The sequence below is a fragment of the Aythya ferina genome (assembly GCF_964211825.1).
Source record: "Aythya ferina genome assembly, chromosome: 1".
Classification (NCBI taxonomy): domain Eukaryota; kingdom Metazoa; phylum Chordata; class Aves; order Anseriformes; family Anatidae; genus Aythya; species Aythya ferina.
Genome location: NC_140296.1, coordinates 13,642,358 through 13,668,406, shown reverse-complemented (window position 1 = coordinate 13,668,406; position 26,049 = coordinate 13,642,358). Strand labels below are relative to the sequence as shown.

The 26,049-nt window shown below is 35.0% G+C and overlaps 1 protein-coding gene across 5 annotated transcripts in view; it reads right to left on the bottom strand.

Annotated features, from left to right (window-relative positions):
• CNTN5 (contactin 5) overlaps nt 1–26,049 on the bottom strand; it is a gene marked incomplete at its 3' end in the record, with an annotated part of 695,558 nt that overhangs the window by 375,193 nt on the left and 294,316 nt on the right. For all 5 annotated transcript variants that reach the window (XM_084491417.1, XM_084491418.1, XM_084491419.1 and 2 more), the window contains one exon: nt 18,447–18,576. In XM_084491417.1, the coding sequence (XP_084347543.1) occupies nt 18,447–18,504 (58 nt within the window). In that variant the 5' untranslated portion in view covers nt 18,505–18,576. The remainder of the gene's footprint in view (nt 1–18,446; nt 18,577–26,049) is intronic.

Sequence of the window (26,049 nt, the reverse complement as noted above, 5' to 3'; positions counted from 1 at the left end):
GGCTGAGACCAACTGTATGAAGTTCAACAAGGCCAAGTGCCAGGTCCTGCACCTGGAGCACAACAGCCCCAAGCAGCGCTACAGGCTGGGAGATAAGTGGTTAGAAAGCTGCCTGCCAGAGAAGAACCTGGTACTATTGCTTGATAGTTGTCTGAATATGAGCCAGCAGTGGGCTCAGGCGGCCAAGAAAGCCAACAGCATCCTGGCTTGCATAAGAAACAATGTGGCCAGCAGGACTAGGGAAGTGATTGTCCCCCTGTACTTGTCTCTGATGAGGCCACACCTAGAGTAATGTGTTCAGTTTTGGGCCCCTCACTACAAGAAGGACATCAAGGTGCTCAAGCAAGTCCAGAGAAGGGGAACAAGGCTGGTGAAGGGGAACAAGGCTGGAGAACAAATCTTATGAGGAGCAGCTGAGGGAGCTGGGATTGTTCAGCCTGGAAAGGAGAAGGCTCAGGGGTGACCTTATTGCATTCTAAAAGCACCTTAAAGGAGGCTGTAGCGAGGAGGGGGTTGGTTTATTCTCCCACATGCCTGGTGACAGGACGAGGGGGGAATGGGTAACAGTTGTGCCAGGGGAGGTTTAGGTTGGGTATTAGGAAGAACTTTACCAAAAGGGTTGTTAGGCATTGGAATAGGCTGCCCAGGGAAGTGGTGGAGTCACCATCCGTGGAAGTCTTTAAAAGACGTTTAGATGTAGCGCTTAGTGATATGGTTTAGTGGAGGACTTGTTAATGTTAGGTCAGAGGTTGATCTTGGAGGACTCTTACAACCTAGGTGATTCTGTGATTCTGTAATTCTGTGATTCTCCCTGGAGCCTTCTCTTCTCCAGGCTGAACAAACCCAGTTCCCTCAGCCTGTCTTCATAGGAGAAGCTCTCTAGCTTTTTGACTATCCTTTTGGCCTTCCTCTTGAGTGATTCTTAAATGTCCATGTCCTTCTTGTGCTGGGGACCTCAGAACTGAACACAATACTACAGGTGGGGTCTCATGAGAGCAGAATAGACGGGGAGAATCACCTGCCTTGACCAGGGCTGCTTTCAATCCATTCTTTTCCCAGCCTGTATGTGTGCTTACAATTGCCCTGACCCAGATGCAGGAACTTGAACTTGGCGTTGTTGAAATCCACAAGGTTTTCACAGGCCCACCTCTCCAGCCTGTCCATGTGCCTCTGAATGACATGACATTCCAGCATGTCAGCTGCACCACAGATTCGTTTCATTGTCAGACTTGCTGAGGGTGCATTCAATTTCACTGTCCATGTCACCAACAAAGATATTAAATAGTACCGGTCCCAATACTGACCCCTGAGGAACACCACTCATTACTGATCTCCACTTGGACACTGAGCTGTTGATGGCAACTCTTTGATTGTGAACACTCTGCCAATTCCTTACCCACCAAGGGGTCCATCCATCAAATCCATGTCTCTCTAATTTAGAGGCAAGGATATTATGAAAGACAGTGTCAAATGCTTTGCACAAGTCCATGTAGATGATGTCAGTTGCTCTTCCCCTGTGCACCAATGCTGTAATCCCATTGTAGAAGGCCACCAGGTTTTTCAGGCACAATCTACTCTTAGTGAAGCCAGGTTTGCTGTCACCAGTCACCTCCTTATTTTCCATGTGCCTTAGCATAGTTTCCAGAAGAATCTGCCCCACGATCTTGCCAGACAGAGAGGTGAGACTGACTGACGTGTAGTTCCCTGTGTCTTCCTTTTTTATTTTTTTCTCTCTTTAAAAATCTTTGTATACCTTCTTTGTACGCCTTGTAACCAGGTATCCCTTTTCCTTCTAGAGAGGAACAACAATTTCTCTAGTCTTCCTTTTATCACTGTCATACCTACAGAAGCCTTTCTTCCCTTTGATGTCCCTGGAGAAATTTAATTCTAACCGGGCTTTAGCTTTCCTAACATGATCCCCGTCTGCTTGGACAATTTCTCTGTATTGCTTCCAACCTCTGAAGGCCTCCTTTTTCTGCTTCAGCTTGTCCAGTAATTTAGCTTTTAGAAAGAGTTGTTGGCTGTACATGCTGGTACAAGGATGCTCTTAGTTCTGTATCATATGAGGGGAAAATTATTGGTCTCACCTGATAATTACAGAGATGTTCTCTGGGCCTTGTTGAGGGAATATGTAGATTTGAAGAGTTACTATCAACATTTCTAGCAGTTGCAGAGCATACAGGTTGAAAATTGCTAGCTTTGTTAGAAGTTCAGATAAAATAATTTCTGATTATTTGACCTTACATTTATGAATCTGTGAAGTTTACAGGTTTCCTAAATGTGCTTATGGAGACTTCTTGAAATCAGTTATGTCAATATATCTAAGTAGCATACCATCATATCAGCTCTACGTGCAATTCCTAAAAGTTATATGATTGGGAAGTTTTTTTAAGCAACAAATTATTTCATAATATTATTAAGTGGTTCCTAGTGTTTGCATTTTTTTAAGAACCAAAATACAAACCAAACCAATTTTGTAGGTCAAGCACAAAACAAGCACATGTGCTGTTTAACTAATCAATAAATCCCATTAAAAACCATCCCTATTTGCATTTTGGCCTGTTTGACACCATTAAAATACAGCTACTAATCTATTAATTCCATCAATATCTAATACTCTGAGATTAAAAATAAGAGGGACTAATTGTGAACTAATTAACAGAATCCTTGCCTGCTGGCATAATAATATGTTGTTAATCTAAAATTTGACTTGCAATATTGCTATATTATTACATCAAGAACATAGGGGTTTGTTTATCTTAGCTAGCGTATGGCCTTGAGTATTAATCATCTCTAAGTGTGTAATTCTTCAAATTTGTAATAAAAGCTTAAAAGCTAAGCTAGTTTTTTAGCCATTTGCAATTTAAATGCAGTATGGAGGAAAACTGCCAAGCTACTAGTATCACTGCTGGCTGTGGTCATGTCTCACCTGACAAGAACTAAACAACTGCCACACTAAAATCAATCAATCAATCAATCAATCTCTACAAAGAATCAATACATTCTCTGGGTTCAAATGAAAGAACTTTCAGAATGACCTACAACTCTACCAGCATTGCAAATCCAGTCACTTCCCAGATCACAGACTCTTGAAGGCATAAAGATTCTTTCACATCACCGTAATACACAAAAGTTGTATGTAGCATGTAGTACCTAGGCAGACAATATGACATTCTGAAGACATGCTTTCACAACCAGACCAAGACAAGTTTCAAAACTCCCAGATAGAAATAAACTTATTGGTTGCTACTTTTGCAGGTAATATTTTCTTGGCTACTCTTAGATAAATTAAGCCAAATGCTAGGCAATTTACTTCAAACTGAATTATGAGAATATTGTGATCAGAGCACGGGAAAGCAGTTTTGATGAATTTCTCTGCAGACACATTAAAATACTTTGTGGATTTAGAAATAGGACATAGATCTATTTTTAATCTTTTACTTTTATTTCATACCAAAAAGTCTTCACTAATAGCATGCTGGGACTAGAACTATTTTTTTTTTTTTAATTATTATTTTATTTTATTTTACAACTTCTCATTTCTTAAACATCAAGAAAATACCGCAAACACTGTGATTAATTCTGTCTTTAGTGAGACTTATCTCCCCTGAGCCAGTGTTATAAATTACTTACATCTTTAAATATTTTACACAGATTAATAATATCTCCATTTGATATCTCCAAATATTGTAGGAATTAAGAGCTTTTTAGACTACTCTGTAGCACTGCCTACACTGCTGAGTGAAATAATATGGAACTTCCCCTAACCAGTAATGGTAGAAGGAAAAATGGTGGATATGTTTAAATAATAGAAGAAAAGGAAAAAAAATAAAAATGTTTCACAGTTCATGGGAACGGATATAATAAAAATGTTCCAGTAATACTCAGGTTGGAAATGCTTCCTTTGTAGAAATGCCTTTGTAGAAAGCCACATTCTTTCTCTCTAGTTGGAAGATTAATTAGTAGTTCATAATGAACTTTTTCAATGACATCAGTAATGTCAAAATTAGGATAATTAAGAAAAGTTCATTACAGCACTCTATAATTTATGACAAAATATACTTTATTAAAGTGCAAACGAGATTTTAGAACTCATTAATTTCCTTTGTAAAGTATTGCTAAGAATTATGAATGTTTTTAATTATAATTTTCTTTAGCCTTAAGTTAGAATATATTTGTTGAAATACTATTTTTTGCTTAGATCTCCTACTTATTTTTTTTCACCTTTTTAGTCTAAAGAATTTTATCCTCTTTTATGAATACATAAGACCTATTAAAATCTATTTATCTAAAATAAATCTTAGAATGTCCAAGAGGAAATATTATAACATTTAGAATAATTTTCATGAATATCTAATTATCTGAGTTAATATGTAGCGGAAGAGAAATTGTCTTTCAGATATTGTTACCTGTCATCTTTACAAATGACATTTTGAATTTAAAGATCAAAAGGAACTAATCATGAACAAAATATATTGGTGCTATTAATGGAAAGAAAGTTGTTTCTAGGTCAATTATTTCACAAAAGAAATAATTGTTAATGTATATGTAAAATTGATTAACTTTTGCTATTTCTGCACATTCAGAATATTTTCTGTAATTTCTAAGGCAGAAAAGATGACAAGATTTTTTTTTTTCATAAGTGAGTGACATGATATTCACTATTATAAAGGTTAAAACTAAACATTACTGGATTACTAATTTAAAGCTGAGTTCACTGATCAAGATTTTACATTGTTAAAATAGATGTGTTATACTCCATCCACAGTGTGTTGTTGGGTATTTCTACAAATCACAAAACTAGTGTGGTCAAATAATATTTTCTGAAACTCTGCAACATGACGATATTTTATTGAATGACAACACTGTTAATTGAAAAGGGTCTTAAAGATTATTTAAAATAATCAGAATAATTGATTTGTAAATGCTATTAGACTTTACTACAGGGACAAAAATAAAAAATGAGAAACTAACTTTTTATTCCGTATACTTCTTTTCCTTTTTAATACCAGCTTTGTTGATTTTTTTTTCCAGAGTTATTCAAACATTCACCCAAGAGAAATAATTTGACAAATCATCATTGAAATGATGGCGTCTACTATCTTCAGTTTAGCTTAATTCTCACACTCATGAATTTACCTATTTTTTTCTTTAACCATTTTATGAATGGTGAAACATATTAAAGCAATAAAATCAACACAGCACATTAACTATCAAGAAGTGTTAAGAACAGTTTGACAAATTAAAAAAAAAAATGTAATTTCTTGATATTCTATTTGAAATGATTAAACAACAAGAATTTAGTGAAGAAAAATAAACTAAAACAGAAAAATATGCTATTTTGAACTATAATTATTTTGAGCTAAATTTAATTATTCTTTTATATTATAGAAATCTAATTAAATGTTACTTCTATAAAGATTAAATATGTACTTATTAACCTCACCCCCAGGTCACCAGATCAGGATGGGTTTGATGTAGTTGCAGAAGATTAAGAGATTTCACTTTTCCCCTTTTTCTTTTTAAGAGATTAAGAAGATTTCACTTTTCCCCCTCTGCCTATCTTTGACATAAATAGATTTAGAACAGATGATAACAAACCTTATATCTCAAATTAGTTACAAGGCAAAACTATTCTTTTCTGTACTCTACTAGTTCAGTATAACCTTTTTCTACTTCCTATTGTGTATTTTGCACTCTAAGTCTTTTTGAGAGGTTTTCCATTTTTTACTTTTTGAACAGGTTAGTACTTCAATTGCAAGTGAATAGTTGGAGAGCTAGGGACTATTTACATCACTTGCTTTAGTCATCTAGACTAAACACCTCATGTAAGAGTAACTTCCACCTCAGAGAAAAACAGACATCTCCAGATAAGGATGTGGAACTATTAAATTATGCTTTTGCAAATATAAGGAAGTATTTATTAATATACTAATCTTTGCTTCAGAAATCTGCTGATCCATTGTTCTTTTTTAATCACTTTAAAAATCAATGCTAAATTTCAGTGATGCTGCATCATGTTGCAAATGGTGAGAGAGATTATATATTCTTTACTTACTTGAGTGGCTTAAATCACAGGCTCATAATACCTGTCTTCAACTGCCTTCCTGGATAAGATTAGAATGCAATCATTTACTGTTTTAGAGGGAGTTTAAATACTATCACTTGCAACTCTGTGCTGAGCAAAAATGATACTGTTAATGGCTGTGTGGTCAGACATAGCAAACCACCTACAACTTTGCACTGAGCTAAATTGGTACTACCTATAATGTCATGACTAAAACATTCCTTTTCACAGTTGCACAGCACATTAAGTTAAACACTAGAAGAAGAGGTTATGGTGCACCCATCACAGGGTTCACATCATGGTGGACATCAACAGCACCTTGGAATTTATGAATTGCTATGGCTTTCGTGGTGCGGTGCTGAATTTTTTGCCTTCTTTATTTATTTATTTATTTTATTTATTTATTTTTTTTTTTACGAAATTCCCTCCCTCTCCCCAACACATAAATACATAATACATGCAAAACACAGCCAAAACCAACTCTGATGAAGTATTTAACAGAACAGTAGCTAAAGCTTTTGTACTCGAATACTCAACATTAAGGTTAATAAATCCAATGAAATAAACTAAAACCACTACAGAAAGTGGCCTCAGTACATAGCACAGCTAGCCATGCTGAATAAAAGCCAAAATCTCAGGATATGTTCTTCAGTGTTATCAGCATTTTCATGCTACTGCACTTAATAGGAAAAAAACTACCTATCAAAACAGTCCACTGAGCAAAGCAGTTACCAGTCATGGTGCTGTACAGGGCTCAATAAACTCTGCTTCCCACAGCCTTAGCACTGAACAATAGATGAACATTTCATACTTTCTGTCAGATGAGATATTTATTTTTCACACTTCATTTTCATTCAGTTCAGGATAGAGGTTTAGTTACACTACAGTTAAGAAATTGCTTTCACTAAACTGCTAGCTGCAATTTAAACAAAGACAGCTATAGAGTTGACAAGTGCATTTTTAAGTTGGGAAAAGCAAGATTCCCTGATAGCTACACATGTTCATGTGTTCCCATACTTACAGAGTGTATTTTGTATCTGATATGTGTCTGCTCCACATCAGCCAGCTTGCCTCCACTGTGGAGAAACTTACAAAATTTATTCTTACATAATTTAGTAGTTTTTGCAAATACGACCCAGGTGGGGTGGCTTCAGAAAGGAGCTGTATTTCCAAATGGTGGTAAAACCTTTTACTTTATAAACAAAGAGAAAAACAAAATTGCACCTGCTTTTTTTTTTTTTTTTTTTTTTTTTTTTTTTTTTTTTTAACACATGAAGAATTCTGATATATATGATATATGATATATTTGTATATTTGTATGATATAGGCAAAAAACTTTAAGTTTGTATTATACAAGAATGCTCTCAGTTGAACCCACTTCCACTACTCAGATGGGCACATACGGAAGAAAAAAGATTGTTAGCACACTGGGGACAGAGAATATTTGCAAGGACACAGGTTATTTGATCACTGCCTCAACACAATTACTACATGTGTAATTATCATATACAAAGAAGTTGTGGATTTAAGCAGTGTGAAGAAAATTGTATTATTGCAGAAAGTCTATAACTTGAATAAGTACATGACTTTCCATTCCAATAGAACAATGAATTTAGCTCCTTGGATCATTTTTGAAGGTGTTTTATACAGGTTCCTTGATAATAACATTGATAACAGATGTTTTTGCTTTGTTTTGGCTTTGTGTTTTTGTTGTTGTTGTTGTTGTTGTTTTCTTTTTTTTTTTTTTCAAAATTTAAATGAATTTCTATTTTTTATTATCTAGATTTATTCAGTTCAATGTAACAATTTGAATTCCCCCACTGAGTCTTTGTAATATTATTTGCTACAACAATCTTTCCCATTTGAAGAGTTGAGAGGTTTCATTTAACTGAAAAGTGTGACCTGTAATTGTGATTTGATAGCTCATTCTCTTGTTGTAACCAGATATGCTTGACGATACTAAATAAAAACTCAAGTTTTCCCTTGGCAGTATACTGTCTGAAGAGGCCTGAGTGGAAAGTTTAACCAAAGAAAAGTAGTAAGTCTCGCAGTCTGAAAGAAACGAGGAACTTTTATAATAATATGCTTCCTATCAAATGTTGTTGGAATTGAGCAGTGAGAAAAAGAAATAGTTCAAAAAAAAAACAAACATACAGTTTCTTTTTTTCTAAGACTCAGATGACATAGTATTTCTATCAGTTATTTAGGGCTAAAATGATCAAAAGAAGAAATAAGGTTTTCCATACAGCCATGATGTATTTTTATACAATGGAGGCAACATGTAAACTGGATTACTAAGAAGGTTTGAGTTTAGCGTTTCTTAGGGTTAAAAGCACTAGCTGCTGGTGCTTGAAACAGAAGCTGGATGTGAACCAACAATCTGGTTGTTCTATCTTGCTCTTCTGGTTGTATCGCAGTAAAACCAGAAAGATTCATGATCACTTCTAATCTGATAAATTGATATCACATTGGAAAACATCTGACCAGCTCTGTGGAAGAAACGAATACAGAGCTTCCCATGTTCTCAGTAAAATCTACCCCACGATTCCACCCACCTCTACCCCCACCCCCCCACAAAAGGATAAAAAAAAGTCCATAGGTATTAATGACATCCAAAATTATTTAAAAGGGAGAAAACCCATTAGTATTCTGTTCCAACAAAAGCACATAAAGACATACACATTCACCCACATCCTCCATGGATTTTATATTAGAAACTTGATAAAACACTTGTTTTTTGAAGATATTTAATTTTACTTTCTGACTTGAAGTATTGTTATATCCACAAGCTCTCCTGGTAGAGCTGTTCCAATATTGTTTTAACCTCATTACTAGAAAACTCTTATCTAATTTCAAAGATGAATTTGTCATCATTTAAAAGGTTTCACTGCCTTTTCATTGCATTCCTATTAGGAAAGGCCAGGGCAGTGCTTAAAAAAACATTTTTCTAGCCTCTAATGACTTTTTGAAATGAAGTTAATGACTAATTTTATTTTGTATTTGTGATATTGTTAAATGCCACACTGAAAATGGAAATTATTCTGTATTATGAGATAACTACTCCTTGTATAAGTCTGGCACTAGAGGAAAGAGAAACAGGCTCAGTTGCTTGTTGAGGCCCACTACCCAGTGTTACTGGTTTTACTTCTAATCATGAGCACCAGTTATGTAGAAGTACACTTAGGGAAAATGATGACCATTTCACACAATGAATTACTTTTGAAAGCCTATTACAAAAACCTATTACAAATATTCCTGCAAAAAGCTTATCACTGTGGCAATATGTTGCACAACGGCTTAATTTCCAGTATTGTAAATAAAAGTAGCAGAGATTCCTGGGATGAGGACTTCTGGTGGAGTGCTGCTCACAGCAGTAGTTAGAAAAGACATTAAATATTTGGTGAAAATACTAAAGAACTACTTTTAACATCCTGCTGGATGGCAGTAGGAGAATTTATGAATTAAACCAGTGTATCCTTAGTGGTGACTTTAAGTTGGCATATGCCATCTTTCACTGTGCTGCATACAGCTGAAATGCTATCCTCCATGGTCTTGTTCAGCTGAGCTTCTGGCTGAGGGCAAACATTTTACACTCTACCTGAGAGAAAGATTTGGTGGTTTGTTCTAGTGATGATAAGTCAGTCTCTACGCAGACTCTTTGACCTTGTTTTACATCAGCTACAAACTTGAAAATTACTTTGGGGTGAAAAAAAAAAAAAAAAAAAAAAAAAGCTACATTTATCAAATGGATCCGATTGACTGTTCTAGTAGCCAAATTGTTCTGTTAAATTTAACTGTGTGAGCCTTTTTTAATGACCTTTCCTCATACGGTAATTGGAGGTGCTGGGTGTAAGGAAAAAGTTACGGATTGTGCTCAGGAGGAAATAATACAATTTACCACCCACTGTTTTTTCTAAAGATTTCTCAGAGTAGGGAAGCTGCCTGAGGGTTGATGATATTTTTCTGGCACCCCATGGCCAGGGCATTTTCCATAACACTTGCCTGACTACACTGAGCCATCTAACAGCCAGGATGAGGAGAGGACTCACTGTCTGGACACTTCTGAATGACCCAGCACACAAAACTGTTCATTCCTCCTCAGTCAAAGCTTTCATTGTTATTATAAAAGTTTTGAAGGTACAGTGCGGAAATGCACTACCTTAGATTTATTTATTTTTGATTTTTTCATGTCTGCCATTACTATGAAAATTTAATATCATAGCAATTCAGATACAGATGTGTTTAGCTGCCGTAGTGGCTATCTCTGTCCATTGACTATACAGGGGAGAAGAGACATTATACTTTTAGACATTTCAGTTTAAACATATAAATTAGATTAGATGAATGAGGGCCTGTTGATGGTTGATATTTTGTGTAACATGAGGTTCTGCATGACATCGGATCATGAGGTTTCATGACAACTTCTTGACAACAGAATTCACCCCACTAGCACTATTTTAAAAGATGCTCTAATAGCTTTAATAACATTATTTTCCTATTAGGCCATTATCTTAACATCTTAGCCCATAAAAATAAACAAGCTGCTTTTTTTTTTTTTTTTTTTTTTTTTTTTTCCTTTAAGAAGTAAAAATAAAAAAATCAGGCAAAAAAGTAAAACAACAAGAAAAACTGAATAACTGAAAGTCTCTTTCTTGATTTTACTCTAATATACACGTTAGCTTATATCAATGCTAAAGATGTTAAGTATCTTTAGCTTCAAATGATGGACTTTTGAAGTTAGAAGAGATTTAGTCTTTAATATTTTAACCACAAAGATGGAGAGGGATGAACAAACACATTAATTGAAACCACTGTAAATAGGTAATACTGACTGACATTTTTCAGTCCAGGATTTCACATCAGGATTGAATTCAAATACTTTGTCATCTCCAATATCATTCCAAAAATAAGAGGAGGAGGAGAGTCTTTATCGTATGATGTAATCTTGAAATCAATAGATATTTCTGTGTAAATTGTGAGAATACAAGGCAAAACTATTATTTTTAACACAACAACACAACAACATTGCTTCATTATGTCCTATCAGTAAAAAGCATGTGATTTAATATCACATCTAATGCAACAGAAAATACTGTGAAAGTGTCAGACTAAACAGACTAAACAAGATACATAAACAGCTTGTCACACTAAGACATATCCACCACATAAGAGAAAATGCAAAAATAAGGATAGATGTGGAGATTATGGTTTCTCCAGGTTGATAGTAACAATAACATCACTGTAATCTATTTTTTTTTCAGTAAATACCAAAAAATTCTTCTGGAGAAAGATTTGTCATCCCAGTTCCAAATTGGTGCTAATCTAAGTACCTGTTCCACAGTTGTCTGTATGATTGATAAGAGCTTGCTAGGAGGTTGAAGCTTTTTAACTAACTTAACTGTAATAAGTTGAAAAAGTATAGTTAGGTAGGTAATTAAATTCTAGTATGATGGTGATACTAGTGGATGTATTGCTACCCTTATGTGATGAAATATTAATCAATTATTTATTGTATACATGATTTTTTTTTTTTTCTGATTCTAAATATTTTTCACATTTACCATGGACTCAGTTCTGGATAGACCTAGCACATCAATTACTTCCATGCTAAAAGTAAAGCATCTACTGTTCCTTAGTATTTAGTATCGTGCAAGTTGAAGCACTATATTTCACATATTGTGACTGGTGTGTTATGATGGATGGTAATAGGCTCTTCAGAAGGTCCTATTGAAGGTATATGTCATGGTTTAACCCAGCCGGCAGCTAAACACCACGCAGCTGTTCGCTCACCCTCCCCCTCCTTCTCTGGGACGGGGGAGAGAAATGGAAAGTGAAGCCCGTGAGTTGAGATAAAGACAGTTTAATAAGACAGGAAAATAACAATAACAATAATAACAATAATAATAATAATAATACAATGGTGATAATAGTACTACTACTAATAATATGTACAAACAAGTGATGCACAATGCAATTGCTCACCACCCGCTGACCGATGCCCAGACTAACCCCGAGCAATCCGGCCCCCTCCCCCGGCTAGCCACCCCTATATATTGTTTAGCATGATGTCAGATGGTATGGACTACCCCTTTGGCTAGTTTGGGTCACCTGTCCTGGGTCTGTCCCCTCCCAGCTCTTACTGCACCCCCCAGCCTGCCTGTTGGCAGGACAGAGCAAAAGGCTGAGATGTCCTTGTCTTGGTATAAGCACTGCTCTGCAACAATTAAAACATCGGGGTGTTATCAGCACTCTTCTCATCCTAAGCCAAAACACAGCATTCCACCAGCTACTAGGAAGAAAATTCTGTTCTAACTGAAACCAGGACAGTATACTAAGTAAGTTTACAGATGACACTAAATGGGAGGAACAGTTGACTCCGTCAAGGGCAGAGAGGCCTTGCAGTGAGATTTTTATAAATTAGAGGACTGGACACTAACCAACTGCATTAAGTTTAACAAGAGCAAATGTGGGATTCTGTACCTGGGAAGGGGCAACCTTGAACATTGTTTTGAGCACTACAATATAAAAAGGACAAAAAAAAAAAAAAAAAAAACACAAAAAACAGTGTCCAAAGGAGGGCTACAAAGATGGTGAAAGACCTAGAAGGCAAACATATGAAGAGTAGCTGAGATCCCTTGGTTTGTTCAGCCTAGAGAAGAGGAGACCAAGAGGAAACCTCGTGGCAGCCCGCAGCTTCCTCACGAGGGGAGGGGTGGGGCAGGCACTGATCTCTTCTTTCTGGTGAGCACTGACAGGACCTGAGGGAATGGCATGGAGTTGAGACAGGGGAAGTTCAGGTTGAATGTTAAAAGGTCCTTCACTGAGAAGGTGGTTGGCACTTCCTTTTTCCCAGGAAAGTAATCATAACAGCAAAACTCCTGGAGTTCAAGAAGAGTTTGGACAACGCTCTCAGACACATGGTCAGATTTTTGGGTGGTTCTGTGTGGAGCCAGGAGTCGGACCCAATGATCTTTGTGGGTCCCTTCCAACTCAGGATATTCTATGATATCACCGTATTAGTATATGATTGCATATCATTGCATAGACCCAAGTAGGTATAAAAACTGAAATAGTTTATATTTTTTTAATTGAAAACAAAACAAAAACAAATAAACAACAACAACTACAACACCTGAACTCCCTTCCAAATCTATGCAAACAAGCTGAAGGGTTGCTCATAAAAGCACTTCCTTATGTGCATACTCAAAGAGTTTCTTTTCACAACCACAACTTTTTCAGCTTTTAATGCTCCTGATTGCTTAACATTAAACACACTGGATTCTGGCAAGAGTAATTTTTTTTTTTTTAACCTTTTAATTCTTCTTTTTAATTAAGAATTATACAGAGTGTTACGTTCAGAAGATTAGTGCTTCCCACCCCAATTCAATCAAATGTTGAATCCAGAAATGAGACAGTAGCAGTCTACATTATATTTCAGCATTGCAACTAGTCGTTTCTTCTCTTGCTTCATACTGTCTGTGAGGATGGTATTTCTGGGTGGGCAGTAGAAGGGTGAAGTGTATTTTGACTTTTCCATTTTACCTGGAACTCCAAGAAGTTGAACATCCCCAAACTCCAGTACTTATCTAGAGCTCTGTCTCCAGGCTTTTGTGCTCAGCTGTCAAAGGTGACACAGCTGCATGCTATTTGCTATACTGTCATCAGTTTGGGGCTGGGGAAGGGAGAGGGAGAAAGAAGACCGGTAATTGCATAGGCTTATCAATAATAAACACTAGTCATTCATGTGTTTGTCATTCATTTGGCAGAAAAGCAACCTTTTGTATACTGTCTGTTTTGAGGAAAGAAGGATGTTGTCAAATAGGGGGAGGAATAAAAATGAGAAATAGCCCTGGCACTCATTAGTAGTATGCATACTTTATATGGTTTGCTTAATGAGTTCATGAACCTTAGGCTATGAATTTTAATCCTGGCAATGGCTGTTGGAATTCTGAAGGTCACATATTGAGCAGGTTTGAGATGTATTTTGGATGCTGATAAGTGCAGATGACAGAGACAATTCCTGAAAGCCTCCAAGTAGCCAGCTGGCGAGAAATGGTCATAATAAAAGACTAGAAGCACCTCAACTTACTGCCAGCTGTAGGTCAAAAATAGACAGGACACTTGTGTTTGTTCCACATATGCTGTCTTACTTAAGAGCATTTTGGTAAGTGTCCATTCATGTTGTATTCTAGCAAGCAACTGTTCAGAAAAAGTCATGCTGTTTTTAATTTTGAGCACCATACTGAGAGATAGAAAGAAAAAATTACTAGTCAGGGAGTTTTTGCCTGGTAGTAAGAATGTTTTATGTGGAGAGAAATGAATAGTACATAAAGATGAGGTTTAAGGACAAGAGTTAACCCACTTGGCTCTATGAGCAATGACCACTGAGTCTCAGAGATACTGCTTCTATCTTCCTAGTCCTTGCTACTTTCATTATACCTATAATTTCATTGATGTCATGAATTATAAAGTCTTACAGAGAAAATGAGTATCTATTTGACCTGATTAACATGCAGCAGGTGATAACACATTAGAAGTAGATAAATGAGCAAGGGAATAAAAAGGCATAAGGAATATATGTCAGATTAAAACAGAATCAGAACTCTACAAATGCCACTCAATCTATTATGTACTCTTTAACATGTATTTAAAATTTGAAGTGTCTTGTCACAGGCAGCAAAAGTTATTAAAAAGAATGACAGGGAGCCCTACTGTCAAGCTGGCTTTTGTCAAGTGTCTTACATCTGCAAATAAAAGTCAATGTCTTCATTTTTCTATTAACTGTTAGCTGATAATCTGAAGTGATCTTATTCTGTTATAAAAAACATTTATCTTCTTCCTGAAACACAGAGAAACATACCCATTTTTCTCATTGCAAATTCAGGGTGGGCTGCTTTAAAACAATGTCTTTCAGCAATATTCAATTCCAGGTTCTCTGAGAAATAAGTACAAGGAAACCTTGACATCTCTAGCCAAAATAAATAAATAAAATAAAATAAAATAAAATAAAATAAAATAAAATAAAATAAAATAAAATAAAATAAAATAAAATAAAATAAAATTAATAACATTTACTATACACATAAAAGCAAATTGCAAAATGATCCAAAGGAATGAGGCCAGTAAAACCCTGAGAACATAACTCTAGTCCTGTTGTACATAGGACAGTGCAGTCTGAATCATAATGTCACGACTACACAACAGGAACACACAGGCAAACACATCGTCCAGAAGGAAAAACCGTCAATGCCACACTGTGGTATTCTGTGCTACTGAAAAGTCAATAGACACCTGTCAGCTGTTGTTATTCCAGTTTAACTGTCCTGAACATATACATAAAATGTATAATTATATATAGATAATTCAGTAACTCAGCAATAACTCAAGAAAGCTGACTACTACCAACAAGTTAAATTATCTATCTTGTTTTTAAATTTAAGATGGCCACATCTGAACTCACTTCAAGTATTACTCTAAGTGAATCAGTTACATAAGGCCCCTCTGAATTTCAGATTAACAGTCTATCTTTGGTAACCTATTCTGTTACAGCTGGAGGTCTTTCCCTACAGGAAAACCTCATAAGGAGGAAAAAAGAAAAGCATATTTTACCCCAGCTGTCTGTTCAGGAATAAAGCAGGCCCTAGGCCTAAAATAACATCTTAATTCCTCTTCAGCTCAAATTTGGCTTGAAATGAATTGTCTGCCATAAGAAAAGAAGCCACATATTATCAATTTTGAGAGTTTCTTTGCATGTGTTAATTATTGACACTTCATAAATGTTAAAATTCTCAGAATGTAAGTGTATAACCATGAGCTTTACTGTTATTTACACTAAAACAATCAAATTTGAATGAGACATAATTTGGTCCTCAGTCTGGTAGTCAGAAAATATACTTTTTCTCCACCCACAATTCATTTTGATACAGCTTAAGCACACTTGCAAATATTCATACATAAGCAAAGCCCAAAATACCTGGGTCAGCATTAAAATAAAAATAATATAAAAATAGAGTCAACACAAACCACAGAGGTCATCTTCCTTTACTTGGATGATTTCCCTCAACACTGCAAAATCAATACAATAGTGTAGTACTCTCTTCCAAACAGTCTGCCGATAAGAATGATCCCATGATCTGATGATTTAATGGATAAGTACTGAATTTTAACATAGCCCAAAACAACAGGAATTAAATGAATTTTATCTTACTGAAACAGCATCAATATCTATTGCTCTTTAAGAACAGTGCATTCAGGCATCTAACTTACTAGGCTGCATCAACGGTAGGAACTATTTACTGTTGTAAACATATTCTAGTGAGTGCTGCAATACAAAAGCAGCTATAAATGCAGAATTATGTAATAAAATGTGAAAAGTACAGAAAAAGTAAATTACCAGGTACATTGACAAGTTAATTAAAATACCTTTGAATCCAATTTATTTATCTTTCAGCTCTATAGCATTAAATGTTCTAATGAGTGATTATTACAACTAAAATTATTTTAAAAATATTGTTGTGTATGAGAGAAATATATGTGCTACAACATACATTTTAGGAACCTCAACATGTAAAAATAGGTACTGTAGTTTAAAATGATTTCTTACAGGAGTCTAAATTTACTCCATTAATATGGAATAAACCTTTAGGAATCTTAAAGAATCACAAGACAAAATGAAACATATAAAGAAGAATACAATCTATAACTGTCAGGTATAAGTAGCAAATAAACAGATGAGAGTAATAGTCATTTAATTTTAAACATTGTGCTGAATGACTGGAAAGACATTTCAGGACATTAATGTTATTTGAATAAAATACATCTGTAAATACTGACTTTAAGTTCCAAAGTAGTTACATATTTTAATGTTGTATTAGAAAAGGTCACTACTAATGCTGTAAAACCTGTGCAAAATGTTGGTTTAATATATCTACCTAAGCAGTGGTTGACATAAACAACTGAAACTTCTTCATGCATTTGCAATTTTAGTATGTGAAAGTGCCATCATATGAAATGTGTCATATAAATTTTGCAAAATGCTATAGTATAGATTTAGATAATTCTGTTTGGAGCAAACTATACTACTTTACTACTCTACTGCATTTGAGAGCAAGAAGATTTCTGAGAAACAGAATGTTTCTCGGGTACACTAATATCACTCTAATACCTGCTGCCAGACATTGACTTCACTCAGTTTTCAAAGTTAAAGACATAACTCATAAGCAGAAATTCTAGATTTTAATTTCTGATTTTTTTTTTGAATTTTGCATAAAAATTTTTGGAAATTCTAACAATAAAAATGCAATTTTCAACTTAAGAAAAATAAAATTACATTTTAATATGGTTGCTTTTAACACTCTTCTTATAGAACCACCAAAATACAAATATTGACAAACATGCCTGATAATGCAGGACAAAAGAGAAGAACACTCCTTGTTCGGGAGTGATAAAGGAAAATGGTTTAGATAACACAATATAATGAAGCTACATTAGGAAAACCAGATTAGATTTGACCATTTTATATATGCTTCCAACGGACATACATTCAAGGAATATCCATAGGCAGTTCTGTAAATTTGTGTCTCCAGTATCACAGTATTATAACAAACTCAAATATATAATTTCACTGAATATTGTCAAACAAGATTTGATCCTGTGATGACACAAAAATGATAAATTTAGGGAGAATTTGAGAAAAGAATAACTTAACTGACAGGGAGCATTATGAAAATCATAATGTAGCATTATGAAAATCATATGGTAAAAAAAAAAAAAAAAAAAAAAAGATCAATTGGAGACTATATGTTATCAAATTGCAAAAATTCCCATACGAGAAGTCTAAGTGAATATTGATTAACTCGTTTTGTTACTACCAAAGATAAAGTCAACCAAGTTAATGCCATGAGAAGAAGAAATACACTTATTAGACAGACAAAAATCAGAATGATCAATAAAACATTCACAGTATTAACAAAACAACCTAATAATTAGTTTCTAAAACTTGAACATGGTTAAGAATTCACAAATCCCAATGTGAAGCTTTCTACACCTGTTAGTCTTTAGGAAAACACTGTCCTAATTAATCATTTTTTCTTTCTTTTTCTTCTTTTTTTTCTTTTTAATAATAAAGTTAGTATTTCTTTTTCAAGTAAGATACTTAGCTTTTGTCTATTTTAATGTTATTCAGATTTACCTATGAATTAAAGGCAGATGGACAGCATTTTTAAATCCGTTAATATATTTTTTTTACAATTTCACCACTTAGGCACGTAGTTTTAGTAATGACGTTATCTCTGGCATGCTTTTACATATTCCTATGTCTGTTTGCAGCTAAAAATCTTCAAATAATAAGCAGATTTTTCTTGGTTTTGTCTTGATTTACCTGAAAGGCTCCCGGTGAGTGACAGAAACAGAAACAGTTTCCATGACAACCACATCATTGGTCACAAAGGTCTTCGGTCCCTCTTTGTGCAACTGTTAGCTTTGTTGATGCTTCTTCATTAAAGCTTAGCCTAGTGAGACAAAGGCAAATTTTTGTCAAGAAAATTAAAAATGTCTTGCAATAATATGGTAAGCAATTCAAAAGACAAAGCTGGTCTTAATGCAATTAAAAGTGTAATTCAGAAGAACTCTCTATGTAAAAGGGCAGGTAATCTGACAGATACTCGGAGGGATATTGTTCCAGTAGTTACCTGTATTAATAGCTGAAATTTCTTTGGTAGTTCTTTGGATATTGTGCATGGTTATCACTCCAAAGCTGTATATTGCAGATTTGAATTTCCAAAACACATAGAACACATATCTTTCACACCAAACATATTTGAAGTATATAGCTTGGCATGTGTCCTTCTTTTCCTGAAAGCAATATGTTGATATTTGGTATACAGCATTTTAGAAAGCTCAGCACTAAAAAAAATAATTTTCTTTAAGAAAATTCATGCATTTTTACCACTTGCAAATTGTGTTGAAATAGGTTCCAGTTTCTTCCTGTTTATTCAATATACAAAGAATCTACCATTATATTTTAAACAAACACCTTTTATACAAAAGAGATTACTCATACTTATCTCTCTCCACCACTCCTCACATTTTTGTTTCCTATCTGTCCCATACTTAGCACATACACCTTTGCACATTGCATGTTTGATCATTGTGTTCTTAGTTATCACTTTGATAATTTCAATAACCATAACAGAAACTCCATCCAAAATTGGATTTTCAGATGGTCTTGTATGGACATAAGTGTATTACTGGTCTTTGATTTGAAAAACATTGTTGCAAACATAAGTTCATTTCCTACACTTAGCTGTATGTATTTAGGAAATCTTTGAGATCCTCTTCTTGGAGCTCAAGGAACCTTCAGCCCCTTTTGCCTGTGATCTGCAACTGTAAGAGCAATCCTCAAGAGCAGAACAATGAAAGGTAACAAAGAAAAGTGTGGCTTTTTTTCCCCTATTAAACCAATTTTGGGGACAATAAGATGCCTTCAGATTACAATCAGTTTAGTTACATGCCACAGCTCCTGTTTTTGGGGACCTATACTGTGTGTTCACAGTATATTCACAGTAAATAAGCAGAGGCAAATCTCAACACATTTGTTGTGGGGAAAAAATAATAATAATAATTTCATAGTTTAAGAGGTGGTTCTTGCTGTATCATATCAATTCAGCTGTTCTCCGAGCATCTCCAGTTGTAACATACTTTGGCAGTCCTTCCTCTGTATATAAGGACAAGCATGTATGCATACATGTATAGAGAAACACAGTGTGAGAACAAGATGACATCTTCTATTTAGGTGCCAGTAGTTATTCCTGCAACAAACTAAACATGTAACTTGTCAGCTTTCATTTATACAGCACAGCAGGTACAGCTTTCAATACAGATAAAAATTCCCAATTAGGATTTTACTTCCTTCCAGGTAACTCAGACCAGGCAAACAGGATGTACACATTAATAAGAGTTTCTCTGAAAGGGAACATAACAGTCTGCTAGTCAGGTGACTCATAGTGCCTGTAGCTCATCTAAACCTCCACAGGAAACCTCCTCAATTAATTATTAATGTCAGCTGCCTTTGTTTTACACTTCAGTGATAATCTATTTTTCAGTCACTCTGTTCCTTTGCTTAGTAAATTATCTCTTTCAGCATTCTTTGCTGGCTAGGCCTTTGGGAAATAAGTATTTTCATTAATATTTAAATTTCTCCTTATGGTCATATCTGTTAAAGAGGGTAGAGCTCAACTACCCCTTCATGCACCCTCATCTTTATCACTCTTCTTTCTCTTTTACTTGTCTTGACTTATGTTTACTTATTTTTACTTCAGCTGTTTTTATAGTGGTGCAACACAGAAATTACCAAGTTGACTTGGTGATTTCTCTGTTGCATAAACAGAGAAAAATAAAACAAAGTTTCCAGCATTAAAGAGTGAAATTGTTATCATAAGGTATTACTGTGCCTATTTGACCAGACTTTTAAAAAATTATATTAAAGCTTGTAATTGACAGAGCAGAAACAGCATAAGGAATAGTTAGAGCTGAGCAATGGGAACATCATAATGAAAGATGAATTTATATAAATTTCTCATTGCATTCTTGAAACAATGGTTTTAAGTTCCAGGGGAAAAAAAGTTAAAGACAACAGAGTTATTACAATTTGCACCAGATAAGGAGCCAAGGAAAACAGCTATAACAACTTTTATGTGACATCTCTTAACTGTGACCTATATAACCTGACCCAATCAATGTACATGTAAAACAAACTTCAGTCCTCTTCCACAGGGATATTAATATGTTGAAGCAGAGTCTAATGACAAGGAGATGCTGTGAACTAAGTCATGAATGTTGGACCCTGACAATCCTATTAAGATATTTGTTGTATAAATATGTTGGTTTATCTCAGTAGAATTGTCACCAAAACAAGCAAACGGAAAATATGCCATTCTGTAGCTTTTTTAAAATCTACCTACCTAGAAATCTTGCTTATTATTATAAAGAAAATATTATATCTTTATCTTTTATATATCTTGGTCCTTCAGGGATACCTGATAAACATTTAACTGGCTGTACAGATGAAAGGAGTGCAGAGCAATATGGTAGGGATATTGTAAATCAAAGAGTTGAGGAACACTCTGAGACTCAGACTCTGAGGAATACTCAGAGTCTGACAAAGAGTTTGATACTGCCTATGGGTCCAGCGCTCTGCTTCTTGGCTAATCACAAATGTGTTTGGCCAAGAAGGCCAATAGCATCCTGGCTTGTATCAGGAATAGTGTAGCCAGCAGGACCAGGGAGGTGATCGTCCCCTTGTACTCTGCTCTGGTGAGGCCACACCTCAAATACTGTGTTCAGTTTTGGGCCCCTCACTAGAAGGATGTGGAGGCCCTGGAGCATGTCCAGAGAAGGGCTATGAAGCTGGTGAAGGGCCTGGAACACTAGTCATATGAGGAGTGGCTGAGGGAACTTAGGGTGTTTAGTCTGGAGAAGAAGAGGCTCAGGGGAGACCTTATTGCTCTTTACAACTATCTGAAAGGAAATGGTGAGGACCTCGGGGTCAGCCTTGTCTCACAGATAACCAGTGATAGGACTAGAGGGTCTCACATTGTGCCAGGGGAAGTTTAGGTTGGAAACTGGGAGATATTTTTTCTCATAAGGAGTAGCAGGCATTAGAACGGGTTGTCCAGGGAAGTGGTGGAGTCACCATCCCTGGGAGTGTTTAAGGAAGGGTTGGACATGGTGCTCAGGGAAATGGTTTAGTGGGTGACATTGGTGGTAGGGGGATGGCTGGAGCAGATTCTTGTAGGTCTTTTCCAGCCGTAATAATTCTATGATTCTATGAAATAATATGTTAAGGTGCATGCAAATACTATATATAAGAAATGCTAGCATATATTCTAATCTCTAATGGAGAATTTAGGAAGGGTTATAGTCCAGGCTTCTCTACTATCAATGGCTGTCATCTGATTTTTGGATGACTAGGCTCTGGCTTCTAGATAGTTCTGGGTGATTGAAGAATTCTTTTACTCAAAGGACCAAACAAAAAGACCAAAGCAGCACTAAACATGTTATAAAGAGTATCTGATTTTTTAAAAAAAGTAAAAATTAAGAAAAAAAAAGTGTCATTCCTTTATAAGTAGTTAATTAATATTTCCTTAAGTCTTGGAAGGAAGTGGTTTTGTTGTTGTTGTTTTGTTTTGTTTTTAAACTAGCTTGTTTTTTAGGTCACTTGAGGACGTATAGACAAAAAATTTTGAAATCTCAATTTTCTGGATTTATTTATTTATTTATTTATTTCCCAGTCCTGGCTATCCCAGGCCCAAGGTGAGAAATCTTTTACAACAAGCATTTGCTTTTTAACCCTAACAAGACAAAGACATCACTCAGTACTGGAAAATAATAAAGCTAAAGATGTCACTAAAAAGGACTTTAAAACATTTCAGCTGAACAGTACTTTTTTTTTTTTTTTTTTTTTTTTTTTCCATATATAAATGTAGAACTCACAAAAATCCAACTGTTTGGAACAGTTTGTTGGGTTCATTAGAAATTAAGTGCTATGAAAGAAAATGAAATTGTCCAGAACCTATTACTTTCTATGGTTTTCTTTTGTAACATAGCATGATTTGAGCAAGCTCTATTTTTTTATTTTTATTTTTTAAATAAGGATGGAATGTGTAGCATTTTTTGAGCTTTCTTCATGTGCTGATTTCTTCATGAAATATGCAGATATACAAATTTTCCCTGGTGGTAAGTTGTAAAAATCAGCAATCTAGAATAAGGTTTATGCATATAATGTGCAGCAAGTAATTAGTCTAACAAATTTAAGTTCTTGTTATGCACAAAGAATTAGCAGATGTGATTTTTAATTTCCACAATACTATGCATAGTTCTTTATTTTCCCCTGAATTTCAGTCAAATTACTTTGCAATTTGTCTGTGTGCTGAATGTAGACAATTTATTAGAACATTCAGTATATTTTAATGAATTGTTTTGGCTAGTAGTGAAAGAGTGGATATTGTTTCATGGTTCTGAGTCCAAAATAAACATGAGTACTAATGCAATGGTGTCAACACTACTGTACAAGAAGCCTCAACTAGACTTAGTAAAATCACAGTCTTTTGCTACTAATAGCACCTACTATCATTAATATTTGTTTTCTGGCAGTTAGAGTAAATGTGTATGGAACTATGATGATTTCTGCCTTTTTTAATTAAAATAGTTAAGAAGTGAAGCTTTTAGCATAGATACTGTGATATTGATATTAAAGAACTTTCTTCCATTATCACAATCTTATTTTCCTTTTCAATCATATGCATATTTAGCAGTTTATCTGTACCAACATGAATGAGATAATTACTTGAATCCACACCCTCTCACAAAGCCAGTCTTTCTCTACAGTAACTACACTGCTGAGAGGAAAAGATGGAAAGGGGAAGGGAAGGGAAGGGAAGGGAAGGGAAGGGAAGGGAAGGGAAGGGAAGGGAAGGGAAGGGAAGGGAAGGGAAGGGAAGGGAAGGGGAGGGGAGGGGAGGGGAGGGGAGGGGAGGGGAGGGGAGGGGAGGGGAGGGGAGGGGAGGGGAGGGGAGGGGAGGGGAGGGGAGGGGAGGGGAGGGGAGGGGAGGGGAGGGGAGGGGAGGGGAGGGGAGGGGAGGGGAGGGGAGGGGAGGGGAGGGGAGGGGAGGGGAGGGGAGGGGAGGGGAGGGGAGGGGAGGGGAGGGGAGGGGAGGGGCATTTGCTATGTAATAATTATTGTTCCTGTACTAATATATATTAGAGGAAAACACATCACTGACACTTCAAATTATTTAACTTTCCCTTTTCTTTATTAAAAGAAAAAAAAAAAAAACAAAAAACATATTCAACATATTCACAGGTAATTAAGAAATGTCCAGTGATAAGCAATTCTTATGTTTTACATAAACTTAGAAGAGAAGAAACTGAACAGAGTAAGAAATTAAGCTATTGCCACCCACGTTTGAACTGGAAAATAACATATCCTGGAAAGAACAGATATTCTTGGATGATTTAAGTTGTAATTTTAGGCAATATTTTTCTACACATTTGGAGGATTCCCTAAAATCCAACTAGACTGCTAATATGATTCCTCAATGTGGCAAAACTTGCAATAAATGTTAAGTATCACTGGGCTTTCTATACTCCTGGAAAAGGTCTGAGATCTAACTGAAGATCCACCTATCAAATCACTGAAATAAAGCCTTGTAATCAACACTGAAGCCTGTGTCCCTCCCTGAACAACCTTTACTTCAATAAGGAAGATGTGAATTGAATTGAATTGAATTGAATTGAATTGAATTGAATTGAATTGAATTGAATTGAATTGAATTGAATTGGCACAGTCAGCAGGTCGGTCAGTCTTCCTTGCTCTCATGCATGTAACACACAGTCCATGGAGAATTTAAGGCTTTAAAGAAGCAAAGGCTCAGATGTTACAAAGTTCATCATCAACAGTGGAGATAATTTTGTTGGATTTTTTTTACACACACACACACACACAAAAAAAAAAAAAAAAAAAAAAAAAAAAAAAAAAAAAAAAAAAAAAAAAAAAAAAAAAAAAGCCTGCTAAGAGTTCTCTGATGGTATATTTATATATAAAGTCAACTACTAGATCATGATTATGACAGACATTGGTTACATACAATATAAATAGCCTCTGTTGAGTTCATGTTCCCACTTGCTTTCAATAAAAATATAATTTGCTCAGTCCAGAGACTTTTTGACAATGCTGTTTATAAAATATTTTAGATGTAATAAAATTATATTAAGTTAATATTTGATAAGAAGTCATACCATAAACACATTTACAATGAAATGTCAGTGGATTTTTGTATAGGACAAATGGAAGTGGAATGATGTTAAGCCAATGTAAACAGCAAGACATCTTTCAGGACTGATTATAACCACTAGGGAAGATCATTTATTTGCAAGGTTTAATAATAGTTTAACCTACTGTAAAGGAAATTTAATAAAGCACAAGTTTTCATAGTTTTGTAAAACAATTTCTGCATTCTTTTATGAACACTTAATTTACTGCTAACAACATTAAAAGTTTATTCTGCAGCAGAACTTTTGCTTGTCAGGTTCCTCCTCGCAAGCAACTAGGACTTTCACTATCTAAATTAATATTTTATAGTTTTTTTGTTTGTTTGTTTGTTTGTTTTTACTTATGATGCTAATATAGCTTTCAAAGAAACCAATCAAATTCTACGAATAAACATAGAATGCTACTGTGCAAAAGAAGAAAATTGGTTATTTTCGAAATGTGGATCTATCACAACTTCTATAGTAGTCAATGAACATCTGGACTACTGTGCTGAAAAACAGAACAATATTTGAGTGCAAGTGCTGAATAAAAATCTCAAAATGTCTCTTAGTCCAAGAAGTTGTGAATAATTCAGATGAAGGAAATCTGTTTTAAAAACTCTGCACAGTACCCACAAAATAAGAAATTAATATCATATTAAACTTTGATTACTTTCTAGTATTTGAATATATTTGCAAGTACATATTTTAAAATTAGTTTTTTGAATATGAAGTACAGTGTCTCCCTCTCCAACATATATGTATCAAGCTCTTGACAAAAGGAAATGTTAACATTTCTGCCAAATGACTGCATTTTTACTGTGTCTATTATTACTTTTTTATGAAATAAATCATTAATAAGCATGGTGGAGATGAACAAAAACATTGACCAGGAAAGCTTGTTTAATGTTGAATGATTTCAGGGATCATTCAATGTTAGCTGTCAGAGGAGCTAGATCTTCTTTGGGATTCTTATTGTAAATTAGACATAAAATGTCATCAGTGTGCTCAGGGGGAAATGACGATTGCAGAAATAGTTTACAGCTTCTTTAAGCTAACACTAGTGAGGCACTGCTATTTGATTGTATTGACTTGAATATTGATTTGAATCTAGATTTGGGTACAGCTCAGGAAAGTGGAGTGGGTCAGGATAAACCTTTATGTACTGGATGGGT